At 40.4% G+C, this 21,545-nt stretch overlaps 1 protein-coding gene across 2 annotated transcripts in view; it reads right to left on the bottom strand.

The window, feature by feature from the left end:
- The window catches only part of dip2bb (disco-interacting protein 2 homolog Bb), a 41,321-nt gene extending 21,127 nt beyond the window's left edge, over nucleotides 1-20,194 (bottom strand). For both annotated transcript variants that reach the window (XM_062444192.1, XM_062444185.1), the window contains exons 1-5: nucleotides 19,976-20,194; nucleotides 5,802-5,873; nucleotides 4,042-4,194; nucleotides 507-632; nucleotides 83-412 (exon numbers count right to left, since the gene is read on the bottom strand). In XM_062444192.1, the coding sequence (XP_062300176.1) occupies nucleotides 83-412; nucleotides 507-632; nucleotides 4,042-4,194; nucleotides 5,802-5,873; nucleotides 19,976-20,060 (766 nt within the window). In that variant the 5' untranslated portion in view covers nucleotides 20,061-20,194. The remainder of the gene's footprint in view (nucleotides 1-82; nucleotides 413-506; nucleotides 633-4,041; nucleotides 4,195-5,801; nucleotides 5,874-19,975) is intronic.
- Between the last annotated feature and the right edge of the window lie 1,351 nt (nucleotides 20,195-21,545).

The following is a 21,545-nucleotide window of genomic DNA, read 5'->3' on the forward strand; positions in this document are numbered from 1 at the left end:
AGCAAGGTCAAAATGAAGTAAGTATAAATCCTTGGAGTGAATACACAACAAAAAATAAATACAAATCTGTCCAGTGCCTCACCAATGCGACTGTGAGCCAGCCTGTCTGTCACAGCCGCGGTGTGTGGCTGCTCATGTAGCTGGTACTGCGGCTGGTAGTGAGGCTTATACAGAGGCTGGTACTGTGGCTTGTACTGGGGTTGAGGTTGAGCCTGAGGCTGGCTTTGTGGCTGCGGCTTGGCCTCCCCATGGGACAGGGTGGAGGAGGCAGAGGATGAGGTGGAGGAGCCCTGGACAGAGCGGTTGATCCAAGAGTCAGGGCTCTGCAGGTTGGGATTGACCACAGGCGGGGGAGCGACCATTGATGACTGCCTGCGCGCAGACGTCTCATCTTCAGAACCTGATGAGGAGTCTGAGCAACAGAGAAAAAGGTATGAATTTAAAGGTTCAACTGTCTGTAAAACTGTAATGATGAGACATGCAGGCTGTCCTTGTTACTATCCTACCTGGTGGTGTGCGGGTTTGGATAGGAGACTGCACATAAGTGGAGCGCCTTTTGGTAGGCATGGGCAGTGCCATCTTCTCCTCCTTATGTTTAGCCAGAGCAGCTTGTACTGCTTCAGTGTGGATATCTGAGATAGAAAGAGAACAATATACACTTTGAGTTGGGGATGCCTTGATCCAAGTGGCTTCAGATCTAATTCAAAGCAAGAAAACAATGAAAACAGCTTAAAGATTGAGAGGAGAGAGACAAGAGACACTCCTTTCACATTTCAAAGTCAGAATCAACTAGTGACAATGCAATGAAAGTGTTTTTTCCTGTAATTTCTGACATTTTACTTCAATAGGCCTTTGTTCAAGAAGAAACAGCTTATTCAAATGTTAAGGAGAAGTGAAGAAGTCAAAATAAAATCCTCAAAGGACAGCTGTGTTTTCCCACTAAAAACAGGAAACCACAACAGGAGGAGAAAGTGAAGCTGTTTATTGCCCACACATTTGCCTACACACATATGCACGCGCACACGCAAACGTGCACACTAATAAATGCAGATACTTCCCTCGAAAACACCCACAGGCACATTACACTACGTGAACAGCCGCACACTCAAGACTGCGTAACAAAACGTGCAACAAAAGCCCACTCACTGGCGAATCACATCTATTAACTCGAGGGAAATCATTTCCATTCAAACATCAACACATTTAAATAAACCATCAAGCACAGCTTGTTACACAGTAGCAGTGGGGATCATAATTACATAACCGCCATTCGGCTGAACAGATCTCTGGACTAAATCATCCCTTAAACCATACTTGTGCAGTATGTTTGTGTGTATGTATATGTGTTTTTATGTGTATCTTCTCTTTTTTGGGTTTTTTTGTAAATCACTTTGAACTGCTTTGCATGAGATGGTGCTACACAAATAAATTTAAATTCAACTTTCTCATTGTCATAATGCACCATCACACAGGAGCGTCAGGAGAGGCTGATTTCTTACACATGTCTTGGAGGATAAGGGCCAATAAGCATTGTGGGGTGTGTGGAGTCTGTCGATGAGTTTTACTCTGGCTTGTATCAACACTGAGTAAATAAGCAGCAACGAACTATCAGAGGTCTCACACACTCACACCTCAGAAACTAAGGGCTTCTTTGGTTTTCAATTGCAATTTTGAACCTTTAACTATAGAAACAGCAGCATCAGTAACAACAAACCAAGTCTACCGCTTGGGGTTTTCATAATATTTGATTGAAAACAGAACTGGCAGGCTGAATTGCAGCAATAACTGGAGGAAGCTACAGGAGATGAGAGGCAATTAAATTAAGGTTGTTCTGCACTTTCTCTGCAGCCCATAAAATGATAAGCACTTTCATTTAATCTGTTTCCCATTGCTTCAGTGTTTTCTCATTCCTGCTTGTTTATATTGTTTCTCTTTTGGGCCTACTTCTGGCTTTCAATTTTTTAGACCATCAGTCTGTCTGACAGCTGGTACACCTCTTTGATCCAGATTGAAATATCCGAGAAAATATTATACAGACATTAAATTTTGTACAGACATTCACGGTCCCTAGAGGATGAAGAGTGCTGATTTTGAAGTGTCTCTGCAACTACTGAATGTAAAGCCATCATGTTTAGTACAGATAACCATACCCACCTCAGGATCAATCCTACTAATTTTGGTGATCCATTAACTTTTCATCAAGCTCCATCATCAAGGTCGTAATTTAAATTTTTCCTCATTTGTGTGTGGTCTCAGCAGGGGCTCAACAGGGAAACACTGTCCGAGGAAACATAAAGAGGGAATTTGATGCTAAAAAGACTATAAAAATGGCAGATATCCACTTGATGCAAGTAAAACACTTATGACCAATAAAGACTCATATAAGCTTAAAATAAACTTTTGAATGCATTTTTGCACAAAAAGCATGGCTGTGTCCTGTATGGACACACTGTAAATTTTGGCCCTCATCACTTACATTGAAAGCTCACTTGTGTTCATGTGGGCACCTAACTGTTGTTTTACCCAGTCTTAAAATTGTGAGCCTATCCTTTAACACAAGCTGGTCCTTTAAAAATGTTGGTCTAACAGTTAACCCAGGCTATGTCCATTAGTCGACTGACTAATTAATTGGCTATTTTGATAATTGAGTAGTAATTTAGTCAATTTTAAAGCAACATTTGCAGGTTGCAGGTTCTTGAATGTCAGGATTTGAAGTGTATCTGTGTCATACATAATAATAAACTGAATATCTGTGGATTTTGGACACTTGATCAGATAAAACAAGACATTTGAAGACGTCATAATGAGCTCTAAGAAATTCTAAGTCATCTTTTACTATTTCCGGACATTTTATAGACAAAACGATTAATCGAGAAAATAATCAGCAGATTGGATGATTACGAAAATAATCATTAGTTGCCACCCTTTAAAAATCCTGAAGTCCAATACTTCCTGTTTGATAGAAATTACAGCCATCCAACACTACACTGAGTACAGTAATGGAGCAAAAATAATGTCTGAAATCCCAATTTACTGCTATCTAACTTACTGGGAAAGTGAGTGAGTGAACAAGGGAAGCCTCTGTGTTGCTTGTTGTAGATCACTTGACTGATGACGATAGGCCCTCCAGCTTCCTTTAAAAGCAGCCTGGGTGAAATGGTGCTGTATTAGTACACTTTTACTGTACTTGAACTTTAACTGCTCTGTGAATAGAATAAAATGAATGCCATGCTCATTATACGGCCAAAAAAACTCATCGTCATCTCTCGTCCTTGCTCTGTGCTGCTCTCCTTCAGGCCCTCTGTCTCTCTCCCTCTCTCAACCCATCAGTCCTACAAAATTTAACCTTTACGCTGCACCGTTGAAGCAGAAGACGACTACCTTCCCTCAGTCCATTTCATTTACCCTCACTCCCTTTCATTGTTAAACCACCAAACTCCAGTTTAACAGACTGACTTTAGATAAAGTCGGAAAAAGAGAGCGAGTATTCAGAAAAGAAACAGTGGGGTGTGGATCAGTCTGGATGGAGGATGCTATTACAGTCTATACCTCAGCTAGCAGACATTCTAATATCCTCCTCACGTGCTCTGTGCTCTTTCACCTCTACTCTACAGCTCTGTTTTCCTTTATTCTCGGCAGCGTCAAGTTTTCCCCTTCAGATCAGTATTCCTCTGTTCTCCAAACAGCCTCCTAACACATAGCCAGGCAGTGACATCACTCTTCTTTCACAGAATAGGGGTCCTCAATGAGGGGCTCTCCAGCTGCAGGGCTGCACTACCATCTGTCTCTCAGCCACACACACATACACAAACACACTCTTTTCTTTAATTGGTCCCTTTGAAACAACCCAGTGTCTGAGTTTAAAAGCAGACCAGCTCCACAAGTGGGGATGCTGTGAGCTAATCTAATTTCAGCAGGACAATTTATTTCCTCACTGATCTGTGTATCAGAGGTATGAGGTGTTTTACTTTTGGAGAAGACTCAAGCAAAATGTTGTTTCTCTTGTGATATCAGGCAGGGTTTTGATGTAGAAGTTCTGACCTGATCTGTAGCGGTCATCTCTGGTTCCTCCGCCGCGATGTGTTCTGCGAGAGCGACGCTCACGGTAACGGGATGAGCTGGAGGGTGGAGGGGCATGGCTGGAGGAGGAACTGGGCGCTGGAGGCTGCACGTCATTCTGAGGGGGCGGCTCCACTGTTAAACACACACACAACAAACGTGTTAATACAGAAAATACATGAGAATAATCAGCTTAATCTTAGCCATTGCATTAATGAAAACTCAGGGAGTAACAGCAGACATTTCTTCATGTCCGTAGGTATCCGATATCGTATAGCTTACTTTATGATGCTTTGATGATACTTATTATTTAAGTGGATGCATTTAAGGTTCAGCTGCATTGCAATGATTTATCTAAGGTTTATTTTATTGTTACTAAAATACGTATTTTTCCATATCTATCCAAAATACCAAAGAATAATTGAATTGGCCTATTGCAATGTCACATTTTTATTATTGTCTTTACATGTGTCTTGTTCATTTTGTTATCTCTGAAAATGATGATGAAAATAAGCTTATAATTACTATATATATCCGTTATCTGTATTTTTGGGCCCACATTTACAGTGCTCCTCCATCAGGTCACAGGTGACTGAAAGAATCCGCAAAGTATTTAAGTATTCTTTGTATTTCAGGAACATCTCTGACAATTGGTCGACTCATTCATTAGTTGATTGACAGAAAATGAATCAATAACTATTTTGTTTACCTATTCATTACTTTTGCTTGGTAAGTTAAAAAGTAAAAATGAAAGAAATTCTCTGGTTCAAGCTTCTCAGATACGAGGCTTTGTTATTTAAATGATAATAAACTAAATATCTTTGCAGTTTGGACTAAAACAAGACATTTAAAGACACCTTTGATTTCTAGGTTATTGTGATCAGCATTTCTCACAATTTTCTGAAATGTTATAGAAAAACAATTGATTGATCAATATAGAAAATAATCTGCAGATTCATGAATAATGAAAATAAAATAATACACAAATACAAAAAAAAGAATAAAAACAACCACATAGTACTAGATTACTGGATGAACTCCAGTGAATATCATGTGAACATCATCACGTTCTTTCTACTGAATAAATCAGTAAGAAGCTTGATGAGCATTCAGGAAATGTTTCTATCTTAAGGCTGAAGTGTTTGGTGGATTTCACCAGCTTCTGGTTAACCAACAATCTGATTCTTCCGGTAGGAATGGAGCCTCCATATTTTCCACAACAAATTACCAGTATCTGTCCTCCACCATCAGTGGCATGGGGGGTTGGGGGTGGAGTGGATTAGCAGAGAGTTGGTGCCACTAGGAGGCATAAGTCTTAATGCACAACACCAGTGTTATTTGGTTATTTGGTGTTATTAATGGTATTTTTTTTCTTTTTAAAAATACAATTGTTATATGGGGAAATCCAGGATGAAAAACTCACATTTGTATTCAAATACATTGATGTGACACCTGAAAACAAAGTGCACAGGGAAACATAACGGATAGTAAGCATAGCATTGATTCTGTGAGTCATTGAAATGAGACACAGGAAATCACAATCAAATCTGATCAAAATCAGTCAATTAATCATTCCAGATAAAACTGATCACATCTCCATGTGATAGTATGAGTATGTTGCTTATTTTTTAAAAAGCAATGGCATATTATTTTGTGTACAGGCAGGTACAGAAAAAATTACACAGAGCTAGGGATATGCAGTTATGCATGTCCGGAAAAAACGAGAGGTGATGTGTTCTTACCTGGAGTCTGGATGATGTAGGGAGCTAGAAGTTTAGTCTTCTTCTTCTCATATCCTTTCTGAGTAATGTCACCTGTGAAAGGAAACAGAGATGAGAGGGATTTAACAGACTGGGCATGATGAGACAAATCTGTACCTATAATGAGATAATGAATTTCAAATGTAGCCTGTCCTGCATTACATAACAGATATTAAAATGTGTACAGTCTTGATAAAACGTGTGTCATTATAACAGCGAGACCAAAGAGGCGAGAATAATTCAAGCACTTTATGTTTTGATGATCTTAAACTTTTAACTTTATGGTTTCATGATCCTGAGATTAAATACTTCTGAGCTGATGTACTTTCTATGATGTGTCTGAATCTATCAGTACCAGTTCAAACACATGAAGGAAGATAGAGACAGCACAGAGAAGAGAGAGACAGGTTTAAAAAAAAAAAAACAGTGTAAAGGAGAAGATGGAAACACAGATGGATGCACACAGTGCTGCAGTAATCTCCAGAGATGGCTGAGGGCGTCAAAGATGTGGCTTGGTTCCAGATTGAAGTACGACACGAAGGCAAAAACAAAACAGGACTAAATTTGGAAACGCACGGAAGCGTGGGCAAGTGTGAGATGATTCAGAGATACCCGCAGAGGCATGAAAGCTGAGGACAAAAGAGGTGGGAGACACACGGAGAAAAGAACATAACAGATGAGGGCACAGAGGAGGAGGAAGACTAAAAGAGAAGAAGTAACGAGGGACAGATGACAGAGGTGACTGACGCTACATCAAGAGGGCATCAGAAGAGGAATCCCATGTCACAAGTGGTAGGCGAGAAAAGTGTCCAACCCGCCCCCCCCCCCTGCACGCCACCACCATTACCACCACCGACAGCCCATCTGCATCGTCCTCCACCCCACCAGACCCAACTCAGGCTGACTGAGCTCTCTGCTGGCCCCCGAGTGATGCAGTGACTCTGCCAAATTCCTCTGTGAGCAAAGCTGTCAGATTTTAGACACGTACTGAAAATCCATCTGGAGAGCTTGCACTCACTCTGGTAGTGACTGTGTTGAATAGTGATGATTCATCCAGTATGTCCACCACTGGACCCTCTAAAACCTCACCTTTCAATGTACAAATATATCATTATGTTATCAACAAGAAAGCTGTCTCCGTTATAAGTCCAGGTTGTTTCGTCTCTGTAAGATATTGGCCAGCCTGACAGGTGATCCCATTTTGTGAACAGCAGCGACTTGTATCATCGCCTGAAGCTCCAAACTTAAATCCCAGATTAAAAATTAGGCTGCGGAGACACACAACTAGGAAAGGTTGAAGCTGTCTTTTACTGATGTTGTGTCTTCCCAGTTACACCACAGAGCACAACAGAGATTAGACGAGGATTTCCTGACACATAACTGCCAGATTATTACAACTTGGGGCTCATTTTTTATCGTTTTGGTTCTGGTAATATTGCGCTCACCAAGGTATTTGCAAAGAAATTGGAGGATAGTGATATGATTGCGATTTTGTCTGATGCAGCAAGAAACACGAGCCGTCAGACCATCAGTTTGGTCAAGAATGAACTTTCAATCTCAATTTTTAAACACAGTTTCATGACAATTGTGCAAACTCCATCTACAGAGGAAGATCAATCAAAAGCTGCTACTAATGATGTTGGTTACAGTAATCCCTCATTGCATATGAGTCAGAGACAGTCAGTCAAACCAGAACCAGAATGTTGTTCTGTAAACTGCAGTTTGATAACGGTTTAAGTGAACAGTTTGAGGAACAATTTTAATGCTTTGTTTTTCTTTAAAAATAAATTGGTTAATCTCGGGACTTGTTTGAAACCTGTATGATCCCGTTCCTAACCTGTCTTGTTTCTTTTTAGTGTTGTTGTTGTGTTTCCAGATCTTAGCAATTAACTTGATCCACACAATTTAACCATTAATGGGAATGATGGTCAAGATAACAAAAATAAGACCCAAGTTGTATATATCCAACAATTAAATCCAAAACTAATTTCGGAATCATTACTTTGGACAACAGAAATTAGCAAAATTATATCTCAAAAATGATGATATCATCTCAATACAGCTCAACTGAAAGGAAATACACAGACCCGACCCCTGCATTTAAATACTGATTGATCATCTTAGCTTTTATCACAACTCTACATTTATCACAGGTCTTCAGGGCAGCAGTGTCTCAAGAAATTGCACATCTTCATCCTGCTGACAAAAATGAGAGTGCTAATGTTTGGAGGATATTGCCCGAGAGCCCACTCCAACACCATATCTGCTCAGGGACTGAGGCTCTTTTTTTCTGAGGAAAAATGGAAGAAAAGCAAACACTTCCATAAGTAATGCATGAACGGTACAGTTGGCCTCGCTCAGTCACATGATTTATTTTTAGCTCATGTGAACAGGCAGTTTCACTGCAGAAAGACAGACAGAGAGAGGGGGGGATGGAGTCAGTGATTGGGGGAGGGGCTGGCGTAGCATTAAATGAATCTCAAAGTAATCACTCTTCCATCTGGATGATTTGAAATTCCTGTTTTTTTATTTTTGCATCATCATATCTGGGCTCTAGCAGTGGGAGCTGAAGAGTTAAAACTCCCATAAAGAAGTGCATCCTATCAGTGAACTACAGCTGAACATATGAGTCAGCTGGCTGCTGTACATCAGAAAGAAAGAAAGAAAATGTGGCAAAAATTGGCAAACTAGTAAAAGAAAAAGAAAAGTAAGAGGCCTTTATAATATCTGTTGTCTTTTAGATTCAGTTAACTTTGAGCACCATGAGCTTTGTCATGTACATGAAAGCTGCCTAACAAATAAAACATATTACATTTTTGCAACTTATTTTAAAATCTAAGACAAGAACCAGTTCCTGTCTGGTCACCATTCTTACTCGTGAGCAGTCTAAGGAATCTACTTAAGAGGCAAAGCACAGCTCTGCCCCACCTCGTTAACCCACTTTCCCACAGTGACCCAGTCATGTCTGCCCTAATGGTGGAGGTCACAAACAAACTATTCCAGTGTCTCAGTCAAACTTTGCAACACAGGTCTGCTCACTCATGACGGTTTAACAATTGCATTGGTGAGGATGATTTGTGCGTTCAGCTCGGAGCGTATGTTTTCTTTTTCAACAATCTAGAGAGAGAAACATCAAAGCAGTGACCGCCTGTACACTCTCACACTCGCTAGCCTCAGATTATTTGAATTGCAGCGAGACTGCTCTCTCCTTCTACCCCATAGGCACTCCGTCTGAATAGTAATTAGCTACAGACCTCTATTCTCTTTCCCTGCTTGTTCCCCTTGCTCATCGCATCACACTCATTTGCTTTCTAAAAAGAAGAATTTAGATACGTGTCAACACCTGCTCACTGAAAATGATCTGAATACATGTTGAAATGGTTACAACAGGAATTTCCACCTGTTATCTCACAGAAATACACTTTTTTGAAGATGTTGTAAAGGAGCCTACAGTAAAGACACTACATTAAGCTCTAAAAACAGTTAATATGATTGGAGACTGTGCAAAATAAAGGAGCACATATGCCCCCCCCCCCCCCCTAAATTTGGTGCAATGCCATCTCCCTACATTTGTTGATTCGAGTTCAAGTGTATTACTTGTGTGTGTGTGTGTGTGTGTGTGTGTGTGTGTGTGTGTGTGCGTGTGTGTGTGTGTGTGTGTGTGTGTGTGTGTGTGTGTGTGTGGGGGGGGTTGTTGTTTATTTGCCAAACAAACCTTCATGATTCCTAAAGAGCCGGCACATTTTTATCTAGAACAAACATCCAACTAAAACCTCCCAGTGGCCTCCTCTTCCCAGCAGGCCATGCTTCACTCTCAGCCAAAAGATCACCCACTCACAAAAAAGCACACACACACACACACACACACACACACACACACACACACACACACACACACACACACACACACACACACACACACAAGCCTGACCGCAGATACAGGACACGCACAAAATGTTACCAACAGTTTGACACGGTTTATCATCAAACAAACACGACACAATGCTGTAGGGGTTAACTACACAGCATGTCATTGATGTTTCTCTTTCACACACATACATGTTTCCTGTCAAGGAGAATGATGTCATGCTCTCCAGTACTCAGTCTTTAATCCTCTGACAGGGTTTTCCTGCAGATCTGGCAAACCATTTACAGCTATGTTTTCTTTTCTTTTTTTTAATAAGGAAAATCAGAAAGTCTCCACCACCATTTATTACAAAGTGTATCTGCAATACAGTTCATTGTGTAGCATATATAATAGAAGTGGTTTCATAATTACATTTAGGGACACAGATAATCACTAAAACAGCATAATATTTGTCATTCAAGACAGATACGTTTAACCGAGCTATTTTATGTTGAATGACAAGTGTGTGTCTGTGCATGTGTATGCTTGTCTATACATGCTTTCACATCGTAAACGGCCAAAAATCTCATTCAAGGAGTCGACAGTTCAGAGTGCATGTTGATACAGGACCATAAGTATCTCACCAAGAACCTGATGCGTGTGACTGAATAGATCTTGTTCGATTGATTGATAGATTGAAGCTATATGATGTTTACATTAATAAAATATGCAAACCATAACTCAACGTCTTTTATGGCTACATCACTCTAACAAATGGAAATATTCTAAATGTGTTGTTTGTTATTTTATTTAAATTTTTTAAATTTTTTATTTAAATTCATCTTGACATGTGATATCTTTAGAAATAATGTAAGGATTTTTCTTATGACTGTGAGTCTCTGAGATTTAAGAGGCAATATTATTCTTTTACCACGTGTTACAGTTCTTAGTGAGAAGCTTTACATACAGTTTATTCAGTCAGACAATAAAACTGGTATAACAGGCATTGGTGAGGGAGAGGTGCACTTTAAAAAGCCTAAATCCCTTACACACACACACACACACGCGCACACATGCACACATGCACACACCCACACACGGTCTCATATGACTCTCACTTTCTGGAATAGCAGGCAGGGTGTGGTCAACTCAGGTAACAGAGTGATTCATGTTTCAGTCCACACAACTCAAACAAGGAGTGACGACACCACACACACACACATTTGCAGGCTCCTGGGGTTGCGGTGGGGGTGGGGGGGTGCAGTAGAAGTAATAGCAACAGTTACAAAGCAGAAAAGAAAAGAAGTGCAGCAAGTTAATGGAAAATAAGGCTTGACTCAGCCGGTGGCTCCATTCTACCTCCGGTAGTTAACTCATTTCTTCCCTAGCTTCGCTCCATAGCCAGAGAGAAAGAAGGCGTGGCAGACACACCTGACACACTACACTTCACACACCTCAGCACTTAGTTGCGAAGCTGTTACATATGCAACACAACTCCAACAGCAGAGTATTCTTCAGTGGGGTTTACACACTGGTATGAGACAGGACATTTGTGACACAGATGTCTCTGGAGGAAGATCTCAAACTCAGTGGAGCATTCTGTGGAGGAGGGTTTTTTTATTTTGTCATTTCTAACAACAAAAAATACCCAGTGACATCTCCACTTTTGGGAAAATGTTTAAAACGCTGCCTATAAACTCCAAAGCACTCATTTGTCGCTGTCACTAAAGCTGATCTAGTGAGCAGATGCTGCAGTCAAGTCCAGTCAAGTTTATTTGTACAGCCCATTTCCACATACACTGTCTCAGTGTGTTTTACAAGCCTGCAACAGCAACAATTCCTAACCCAGCCCAAGCAAGACAGGAAAGCGAGGGAAAACTCCTGAATACAAGAAATGGAAAAAACATGGAGAAGAAATTTAAGGAGACATTCCTTTTCCTCAACAAAATGGGGGAACTGACTACAAGATGAGCCATTAGAGGAGACAAGTTATGAAGAGTTTATAATCCAATAAAAAGGTCCAATGGAAATGCAGTAAATTCAACAATTAGTCCATTAAATTGCTCAAGCAAAATGATTCCAATTAAATAACAAACATGGAAAGTCCATGTTATCAGTCCTGTCCATGTTCCAGGTCTAGTAAATAAATTTACTTCAGATAATTAGAAAACTGGATTACATTTGGGATTTGTTTATAACCTGTCTCATCATCTGACTGTATGTGTCTAATGATGTTACCTTTTTCCAAGAACTGAAATTGTTGAGTAAACAGTTACAAAAACTGGCAAATTAATGACCTAATTAAAATCAGTACCACACTATATGTTGTATGTATCTATAAGTTTGCTTACTTTTTCCCTAAACACCATCCACCTCATGTTTTCCACAGCATTAAAGAAGTGGAAAGGTCACCATGTATGTCTTGTTTTTCTTTGTAAGTGGCTCCACAAGTTTAATTCATGTCTAGAAGGACTCAATAGTTGTATTCAAATTCAAGGGTTGGGTCCCTCAAAGGTCAGTCATTTCTCATGAAGGTTGATCCTTCAGAGGGCTTGAAGGCACCGCTGAACCTGCATGTCCTTTTTTTTAATGAGGAGGTCAAATTATTGGAGCAGGTTTTAGTAAAACATAAATAAATAAATATAAATATGTATATATAATATAAGTATAGAAATAAATATTATACAATGTAAATATGTTTATGTGATATTACACATGGATGAACATATCTTGAATTCAGCACCAGCACTGTGGATTATGGGATACTGGGGACTGCAGAGGATATGCAGGTTGTTTCCTTCATATTTTGCCAAAAAATAAATAAATATATAGCAGCAACATTGCACAACATTGGAGCAGCCTTGGGAATAACACAGGCCTCGTGACAAGTTACGACTGGGTTTCCTCTGTAATGGTTTTAACAGCTTAGCAGAACATTCGATTGTGTTGCTGTATGCAACCGACATTCTGTACGGCCGTTCTAATCTCGAAAGGGTTTATCGAAAACTCACAAAGTAAAAATGAGTGTGTTAGTGGGGTTGGGGGCAGGGCGTGGGGGCTCCACATGGGCTGTGTCCATAGCAACCCGGCCCATGTGGCACTGCATTAGGGAACATGAGATGTAAAACCATGGTGATGATACAGGCCGGCACAGTTCAGTGAGGTTGGCTGCTGACACACAAAACTCATCAAGCGGCAGCAGACAAATGAGCAGCCTGATCAAGAATATTTACACCACTGTTGATCATTTGTTCAATTTACTGAAATTGAATGCACAATAAGTAATTTATCAAGCAATAAATGCTGAGTATTCATTGATTTCAGCTTCTCCAAAGTGGAGATGCGCAACCTATCTTTGTTTTAAATCATCATATTGTTGAATATCTTTGGATTTTGGACTGTTGCAAATAAAACAAGCAGTATGTAGATATCACCACTGGCTGCAGGAATTTGTGATAAGAGCTGAAAATAACAACTATGTGCAGATTACTTTTTTGAGTAATAACTTATCAGGAAAAAGGTATCAGAGCCAGAGGTGACAACTTCAAATGGACAGTTTTGTCCAAAAGCAGAACATCTCCTCATCAAAAAAGCTGGAACCAGAGACTGTTTGGTAGTTTTTCTTGAAAAAGGACAATTAACATTTTCTTATTTTTCAGTCAACCTGCTGATAAATTAATTGACTAATTGTTCTAATCCCTACTTGTGATGGTCATTTTCTACAATTTTTTCCACATTTAACAGATTATCCCCACTGACAATGAAAATAACCATAACTTTAGAAACCCACAGGCAAACAAAATAACAGAACAAGTGAGTTTGGTCAGTTTGACATATAACGTGTGAGCAAGAAAGATGGATTAAATGGCAGTGGAGTCTTTGGTGTGGAGAGTCTGAAGCATGTGCTGCAGCCAGTCGGACTGCAGCTACATCCACTTGGCACTTGTAAATAATTGAGTGAACAGCACAGTAACCTGACCACTACTTACTCCTCTACCTCCATCACACTGTCGCCCTCACTGGCATTTCTTAGAGTTGTGTTACAAACCGCAGAGGCAAGAAAAAAAAAATAGATAAGAGGAAGGTTGATTTTAATTATCAGAGGATGTAGTGAAGCACAAATTTCAGGAAGAAGAGGTTGATTCACTGTGGACTTTAAAATGAGATGGTTCAGCTACCCAGCTGACAATGTGTGTCTGTGTGGAGGTGTGTGCTCATGTCTCATCTAAATTATTCAGTCTTTTTTGTACACAAAGCTTCAGAGCATTCTTGGCAGTGTGCACGCAGTGTTTATGTGTGTGTGGGTCTGTATGCACAGTGAAATTAGACACATAAGCCATTATATAACGCTCATGATTCATTTCCAAAGACATGAACCTTGCTTTTGCGTTTCTTGTGGCATGGGTGGCAGAGGAGTCCCTCTTTTCGTGGTGTAAAACCAACTCTGTGGCCTCGAGCGCTGGCTGGAGATCACAGGACAGCTCCTCTGCAGCAGTTAATTAGCTTTTAAATAGATAGGCTAAATCAGCTTCCTTCCTGTCCCTGTCAATGGCATGTGTGCACACACACGCACACACAAATAAATGCACAACATAAGCACATGCATACAGTCAGTGTTTTTCAACCCACCAGCCTTTAAGGATTTTTAGCAAGACTAAAAATATATATTTTTTTTTTGGCTGTCAAGAAATCACACGCAAAGATCAAAACCAGCAGTGAATGAGGCACACTGTTGCACTGGGTGATATGTTTCTTCTTTACAATAAACATGGGCATTGAAGTCAGTTTTGAAATAGACACAATCATCAATATCAATCAGGTGCAGGAAAAACTCAATAGTACGCCAAATGTGTATCATTCCACAACAGCAAATAGTCCCCAACAGTCCCCAACAAATGCACTATTTACTTATGTTTGAGTGATGTTTGCTAAAGACTGCAGAGCCCAGCTGTTTCAGGAAATTAAGAAGCTTTTTCAAAAATCAAAACTATTTATTTGTGACCCGTTTTTAGAGATTTAGATCTTAGGAAAGAATGGGCTTGGGGCTGGGCTACAAGCTACAAGCAGGCTAGGCAAGTCAGGAAGTACTGAGACACAGGCTAATGCATTTTTGGTTTTGGTATTTTGATGGGATTTGTAAAGTAAAATAATTCTGTTGTTTTTATGTTGCTGAAACTAAAATAATATGGCAGCACGGATAAACAGGAAAACTGACAGAGGGACAGATAGAGACGAGGCAGTGATGTTGTTGAGAGAGAGAGAGAGAGAGAGAGAGAGAGAGAGAGAGAGAGAGAGAGAGAGAGAGAGAGAGAGAGAGAGAGAGAGAGAAAGCGAGAGAGAGAAAGAAAGAGAGAGAGAGAGAGAGAGAGAGACAGTGAGATCGAGAGACAGTGAGAGAGAGAGATCCCCAGCAGCAATCCTAGCCCAGTGTGACTCACAGACTAAATGAGCCAGGCGTGTTGCCCCCTGATGCTCTGTGACCTAGATTGAGAGACGCAGGCAGGACCATAATCTCTCATTTCTCTCCCCCTCTCTCTCTCTCTCTCTCTCTCTCTCAGTATGGAACAGGCTGCCGAGATGAAAACCTGCCAGTCCTCCGCAGCATCGCAGGCAGGCAACAGGACGGACGCGTGTCGCTAAAAAATCCACATATCTACTTATCAGTCAGACGCGTTACAGAGAATTAAAGAAAGTGACAACATGCAACTGTGCAGTCTGTGAGGAAGTTTGCTTCACTGGACATGCAATGCATTTACAGACACACACTCATATGAAATGGGGCAAAGCAGATGGCACGCATCATCCTGAAGGTCATAAGTAGTGCTGGGTATCATTTGAACTGTACTGATACTGGCATCAATATCAATACCGGTTGCCATGGAAATGTTTACGTACATTAATGGTCTCCAAAGGGTATTCCTCCACATTCCACATGACTAGAGCTACCAATTAGTTGATAATTGATTAGTTGACTGACAGAAAAATTAATTGTCAACTATTTTGATATTTATTTGATATAATACAAATTAATATTTCTTGTTTTGTTAAGTCTTCATCAATCGTGAACTGAATATCTTTGGATTGCTGGCTGCTGGCTTGGACAAAAAATACATTTGAAGTTGCATCCCGGGCTTGTTAAACAGTTATCTATGTTTTTCACCATTTTCTGACATCTTATAGACCAATTGATTACTCAATAATGAAAACATGATGTTCACATTTGTGGTTTGGGAAGAAATGACTTTCAAAATGGATTGTAATGAAATTTGGCATATTTATGTTGAATGTATGTTTACTTATGTTTACTGTAGTATCTTTGGTGATTTTCTGACTTTTTATCCAGTGCCATAATAAGGTAAAAATTTAAACTTAATAACATCCATCCAATGACATCCATCAACCATGTCCTACTTGACACCCATGCATGCTGCTATTATTATTACTATTAGTCATACTTCTAGTATTATTATTATCATTGTTGTTTATTGTGTCTCTCTGTCTCCCTCTCTCCTTCTCTGTCCTCTCTCCCTCTTGTTCCTTCTTTCTCTCTCAACCCAACCGGTCAAGGCAGATATCTGCTCTACAAGCGCCTGGTTTTGCTCGAGGTTTCTTTCCATTACAGATGAGTTTTTCCACTGTGCTTGCTCATGTTGGGTCTCTTCACATTAAATTAAACAGCACAGTCTAGACCTGTTCTATGTGAAATGGCCCTTTTGATCATTTTTGTTGTGATTTAGTGCTTTATAAATAAAATGTAATTTAATTGAAATGAAGACAATTTTGGTTTATGACCAATCTGCAAAATGTACAACATTCCCAGCAGCCTCAGCTGTGCTTTATGTTCAGTGCTGATGAGCAAATATTAGCATGCTAATATGCTAAACTAATAGTGAAAATGGCAAACATTAGACCTCCTAAACATCATGTTTTTTTTTTCATTTTCACAATAAAGCTAAACACCAAATGTTCTCTCAACAACAAGCAATGTAAGAACTTTGGGTAAACTAAATAGTCTTAAAATATAATCTTAAGTAAATATCAGAATCAATATATCAGTATTAATATCTGGTTAATGAATGACTAGACAAGACTATGACAAATCTGACCCAACATTTGATGCCAACTTTTGCCATGTTTGATGCGTCCAATTTAATATTTCTTATAACTGCGACATGCTGCCTGTCTTCATGTGTAAACAGCATCTGTACGATGCAAATTGTCTCTGGTCATTTTCACACTCTGGCAAACACACAAATACAAGAGCTGCAGACACTACGATGCCCACACACTCTCAGGCTGAGCAGCTTAAACAGTTGTGGTTCAGTGCTCTAAATTCCTGGCCGGCTCAATCACCAAGTCTTTGATCCCCTGAATGGCTTTCTTTGTGTCCTTACAGTCACAGAGGTTAAAGTAGGTGGAGCTGCTCTCTTTCTCTCTCTCTTGCGCGCACAGACACACTGCAGCCCACAACTATTGCTGTGAAAAAAACTGCTGACGCATATTTTCTTCTGTTTGTTGCTAAGGGAGTCCCATCCATGGGGACAACAATGGGGTGATTGTTGCCATGTAAAAGATATCCATGAGAAATTTTCAGACTCATTGGGCCGCCAGCTGCTGCTCGCCGTGTCCCATCAACCCTGTGCAGGTAGTTGAGCAGACGGTGAACGCGCTTCATCGAGCCACACGATGTGGACACGGGAGCCTGAAAGGAGTGAAAATCATCACCAGTGAGTCTAACTGTACTCATAGATTTCTGATTGTTCTGTCAACAGACCAGCACCAGCTGCCCCAGGCTGACCATCGACCAGAGCAGCAGCAGCCGTTTACAAACTGTCACACAGCAGAAACACTGAAGACTGAAAAAAGTCACATGACCTCAACCTCAACTTCGACTCGAGTCGATTTTATTAACTGGAGATCTGATAGATATATGAAGGGCATTACTTAACTTGAATTTGACGACAGGATTTATTTTGACTTTGCAAATAAACCAGTAGGGTTGATATGATTAGATCATTCATTAGTCAACTACTTATCGACAATTTTGATGAATCGTTTAAATAATTTGTCAAGCAAACAAACATCCACTATTTCAAACTTCTCACAATGTGAGGATTTACTGTTTTTCTCTGTTTTATATCTTGTAAGTTAAGTTTTTGTGATGTGACATGGGGTTTTTTCCCCATTTTCTCACACTTTCAGATAAAGTCGTTAATCAATTAACTGTAGACATTATCAACAGTTGACTAAATAATGGTAATAATTGTAGGTTGCAGCCATAATACTCAGTAAGTACCCTTTGTGCTCTACTGAGTAAATTTAATTGATTTTTGTTCTAGTTGTGTAATTGACACTTGATTGTTTAATTAATTCTGACTTGCCTTGATATTCTTCATTTCATTTATTATTTTACATTTTTTTGTAGACTATGAAAAAAAACATCAAGTACCATATGTCTTCAAAGTTAAGACATACAAGCAAAGTTGACAAAAAACATTTAATAATCAAATCATAATCAAAGTCTTGAGATTTCACTCTTTGTGGTAAATACTGATGTTATGTACACGTTTCTTTACTGTATCCCAATACATACACTACACTTGATTACACAGTGATTTCCCATCACCCTCTGATTTTCACCATGGTTAAGTGAGGTGAGACAGAGAGAACATCCCTCCTCCATTATACACCCTCATTATCACACTGTTAATTGGTGTCTATTATTAACCACGACACACATTCAACTCTACAGTAGTTCAGGTCAAAGTATGCCACAGCTCCGCTTGCTGACACTCCGTGGATTTTACAAAATAGGAACATACTGAGAAGGTAAACTGGTACCTTCAGACAATAAGTAGGCTATAATACACTAAGACATGTAGTACTATTGACACGTATTGCTGAAAGGGAGGAGTGGGAGGGTTATGGGCTTTTGAATGGGGGAAAAAGGAAGACGGAAGTGAATATAAAGTATCCAAATTATCCAACTAAAGTCATTTTTCAAGCAAAAATGCAGAATATTCCCTGCAGCTGCAGATTCTCAAGTGTAAGGATTTCCTTCTTTTTTTGTGTTGATATGATGGTAAAACGGATTTTCTTTTAAAATATCAGCTTCATATTAGACATTTTTCATTATTTTCTGACATTGTGTAGGCAATATAATTCAATTGGGAAAAGAATCACCAGTTTAATCAATTATGAAAATAACTATGCGCATATAAACAGGACTATATAGCTGTATTGATTTGTTAATGAAATGTTTTCACATCTCATGTAGTTTAGGAACACTACAGTCTCCTGGGAAATGTAAGTGACGGGGAAAATCAATGAGAGCCGCAAAGGCTTCAGTGGAGAGACTGCCAGCCAACATGTCCTGTGAGATTTGCTGCCTTTTCATGAATGAATGAGAAAACATTCTTGACACTGATACTGCTGCTAGTATTACAGTAATAATGGCTGAACATGTGCACAAACTATTTATGTATATTCTGACACTTGTCTTCTTTCGTGGGCAGAGCAGTTTCAGGTACGGGTGAGTATGTGTCTGTGTAAGATGGACCTGCCCCCCCCCCCCCCCCCCCCCCCATGCTTGGCTCTCCATACATGTGAATAACATTACTCATCCACCCCCGGGCACCTGATAACTGCACAGCACCAATCAAGCTGCTGCGCTGTGATTCACAGTGTTGAGGAGGAGACTTGCATAACAGCCAGCACCATATTCCCATTTTCTCACAGTCTTTCATATAAAACAAATAGCGCTCCTGTATCAGAGTTCAGGCTGTGTGAGTAGCGCTGCTGATGGTTGGACAGACTAGAGCATCATTTAGTGTCCGCTGATGTCTGAGGCTGAACACTCACACAAGGCCTCCGGGATGACAAACTTGACCCATTTTCTTCGACAGTAGTGTATATGCTCATATATCTGTGCTGATAAGCAGTGCATGACATACATGCAAGCAGATAATGTCCATCAAAACAACAACATGGAGGAAAAATGACAAAAACATGTCAGATTCATGAAATAAACAGATAGCTTATGCATGCAGTAAACACATCTATGTATAATAGCAGCAACAAGGAGAGTTGACAGAGAAATAACAGCTTGAAAAGGAGGTCAGAGTGTTTTTATCATTTGTTGTAGTCGTGCTCAGATCCTCTGCAGCAGCACTGACTCTCACCCAGCTGACCCAGGACGCCTGTTTGTGGCATATTTCACATAAACACGAGCAACATCTGCACCTAACTCCCGTCTGTGTTTATAAACGCTGCATGTCCAACTATTAAAGCCGCTGTGTGGAGACCTTACCTTCGGATAGCTCCAGATCCAACTCCGCCAGCTGGTCCCTGACCTCTTTAGGCAGAGCCGACAGATCAACGCAGCGGTCGGCCATCGTTGGACGCACAGCAGCCTGCGGGATGTTAGCGGTATCTCGGATGACAGCAGGTAGGGTCCGGCATGAAGCTTAAAGGAAATCAAGATGTAGGGATGGTGTTTACTCCATCCTCCCGACTCCCCGACACCGCCATGACTGTGGGAGCTGGGAACAACTCGCCAGAGGAGTCTGTCAGTCACATGACCAGGGCTGATGGTAACTGCTGTGACAGGATAGATGGAGAAAGCAGACTCTCTGCTCCCTCTGCTGTTGTGTTTTGTTTTGGGGTTTTTTACAGCTGGGAGGCCAAACGGCATTCCTCCAAAACCGACCCACCTGCCAACCTCCCCTCAGGTGGAAACTACCTGAGTGTGTGCCTGTTTTCATCTGGATAGAAAACATATTCAGTCCTCTCCACATACAAGATCAGTGTGTAGGATTTAGAGGCAGAAATGGAATATGATATTCAGAAGTATGTTTTAATTTGTTTATGATCACCTGAAAATAAGAGCAAGTCCTCTCTATTAGAGGCTGCCATGTTACTACAGTAGCCCAGAAAGGACAAATCAAAAACTGTCTCCTTTTGTGTTTTTTGAGTTTCACACCCACTATAGGTTCTCCTACATGATTGGAGGAGCAGGGTAAGGGTGACTGTGCATTTAGACAACAGGCTACAAAGCAATAGCCAACAAGTCATTTCCAATGGAAATTAGCAACGTTTTTTTCTGCTCCAATGATGTAGTGAAGGCTCAACCATGTTTTTGTTTTACCATTTCCAACTCCTGTTCTGTGCTGTCTAAAATATGAACTAACTCTCTCTCTCTCTCTCTCTCTCTCTCTCTCTCTCTCTCTCTCTCTCTCTCTCTCTCTCTCTATTAGGTTTTTTAAAAATGCAGCTTGGTAGAGGTTAGCAGCTACTGCAAGAGTAAAAGGCATGTAGCATGGTGTTACATTTTCAACACAGTGACTAGCTGTGGTATTTATTCAGCTGACGCTTTGCTAGCTAAACATAGTTTCTGTGTATTGTGGTGCACAAGGGGATGCAATGGGACAGCGACACACACAAGCCCGTGATGACATAACTACATCAACAAGCACTTGAGCAACACTTAAACAGCGACTCGGTGACAGTGCAGCTGGCCATGCTGACCATTTTGTAGCTTTGTCGCTCGTAGTGTGAACACCCCATGAAGGGTAATCAGTCGGTTGCAGTCTGCAACCTCACTGCTAGGTGCTATTAAATCCTAGACACTGGTCCTTTAAAACAAACTAAATTCTCAAATGACACCCCTGTGCTTCATTTGAACAATGTGAAGAAAATAGGTTTAATATAACCCATTATGTTGCATTATGTGGCTCAGGAAGTAGAGCGGTCGTCCACCAATTGGCAGTTCGATTCCCGGCTCCTCCAGTCGATGTGTCCTTGGACAAGAGACTTAACCCCAAATTGCTCCCGTTGCTGTGTGAATGTGTGTGAATGGGTGAATGAAACATGTAGTGTAA

The sequence above is a fragment of the Scomber scombrus genome, chromosome 3 (genome assembly GCF_963691925.1).
Source record: "Scomber scombrus chromosome 3, fScoSco1.1, whole genome shotgun sequence".
Lineage (NCBI taxonomy): Eukaryota > Metazoa > Chordata > Actinopteri > Scombriformes > Scombridae > Scomber > Scomber scombrus.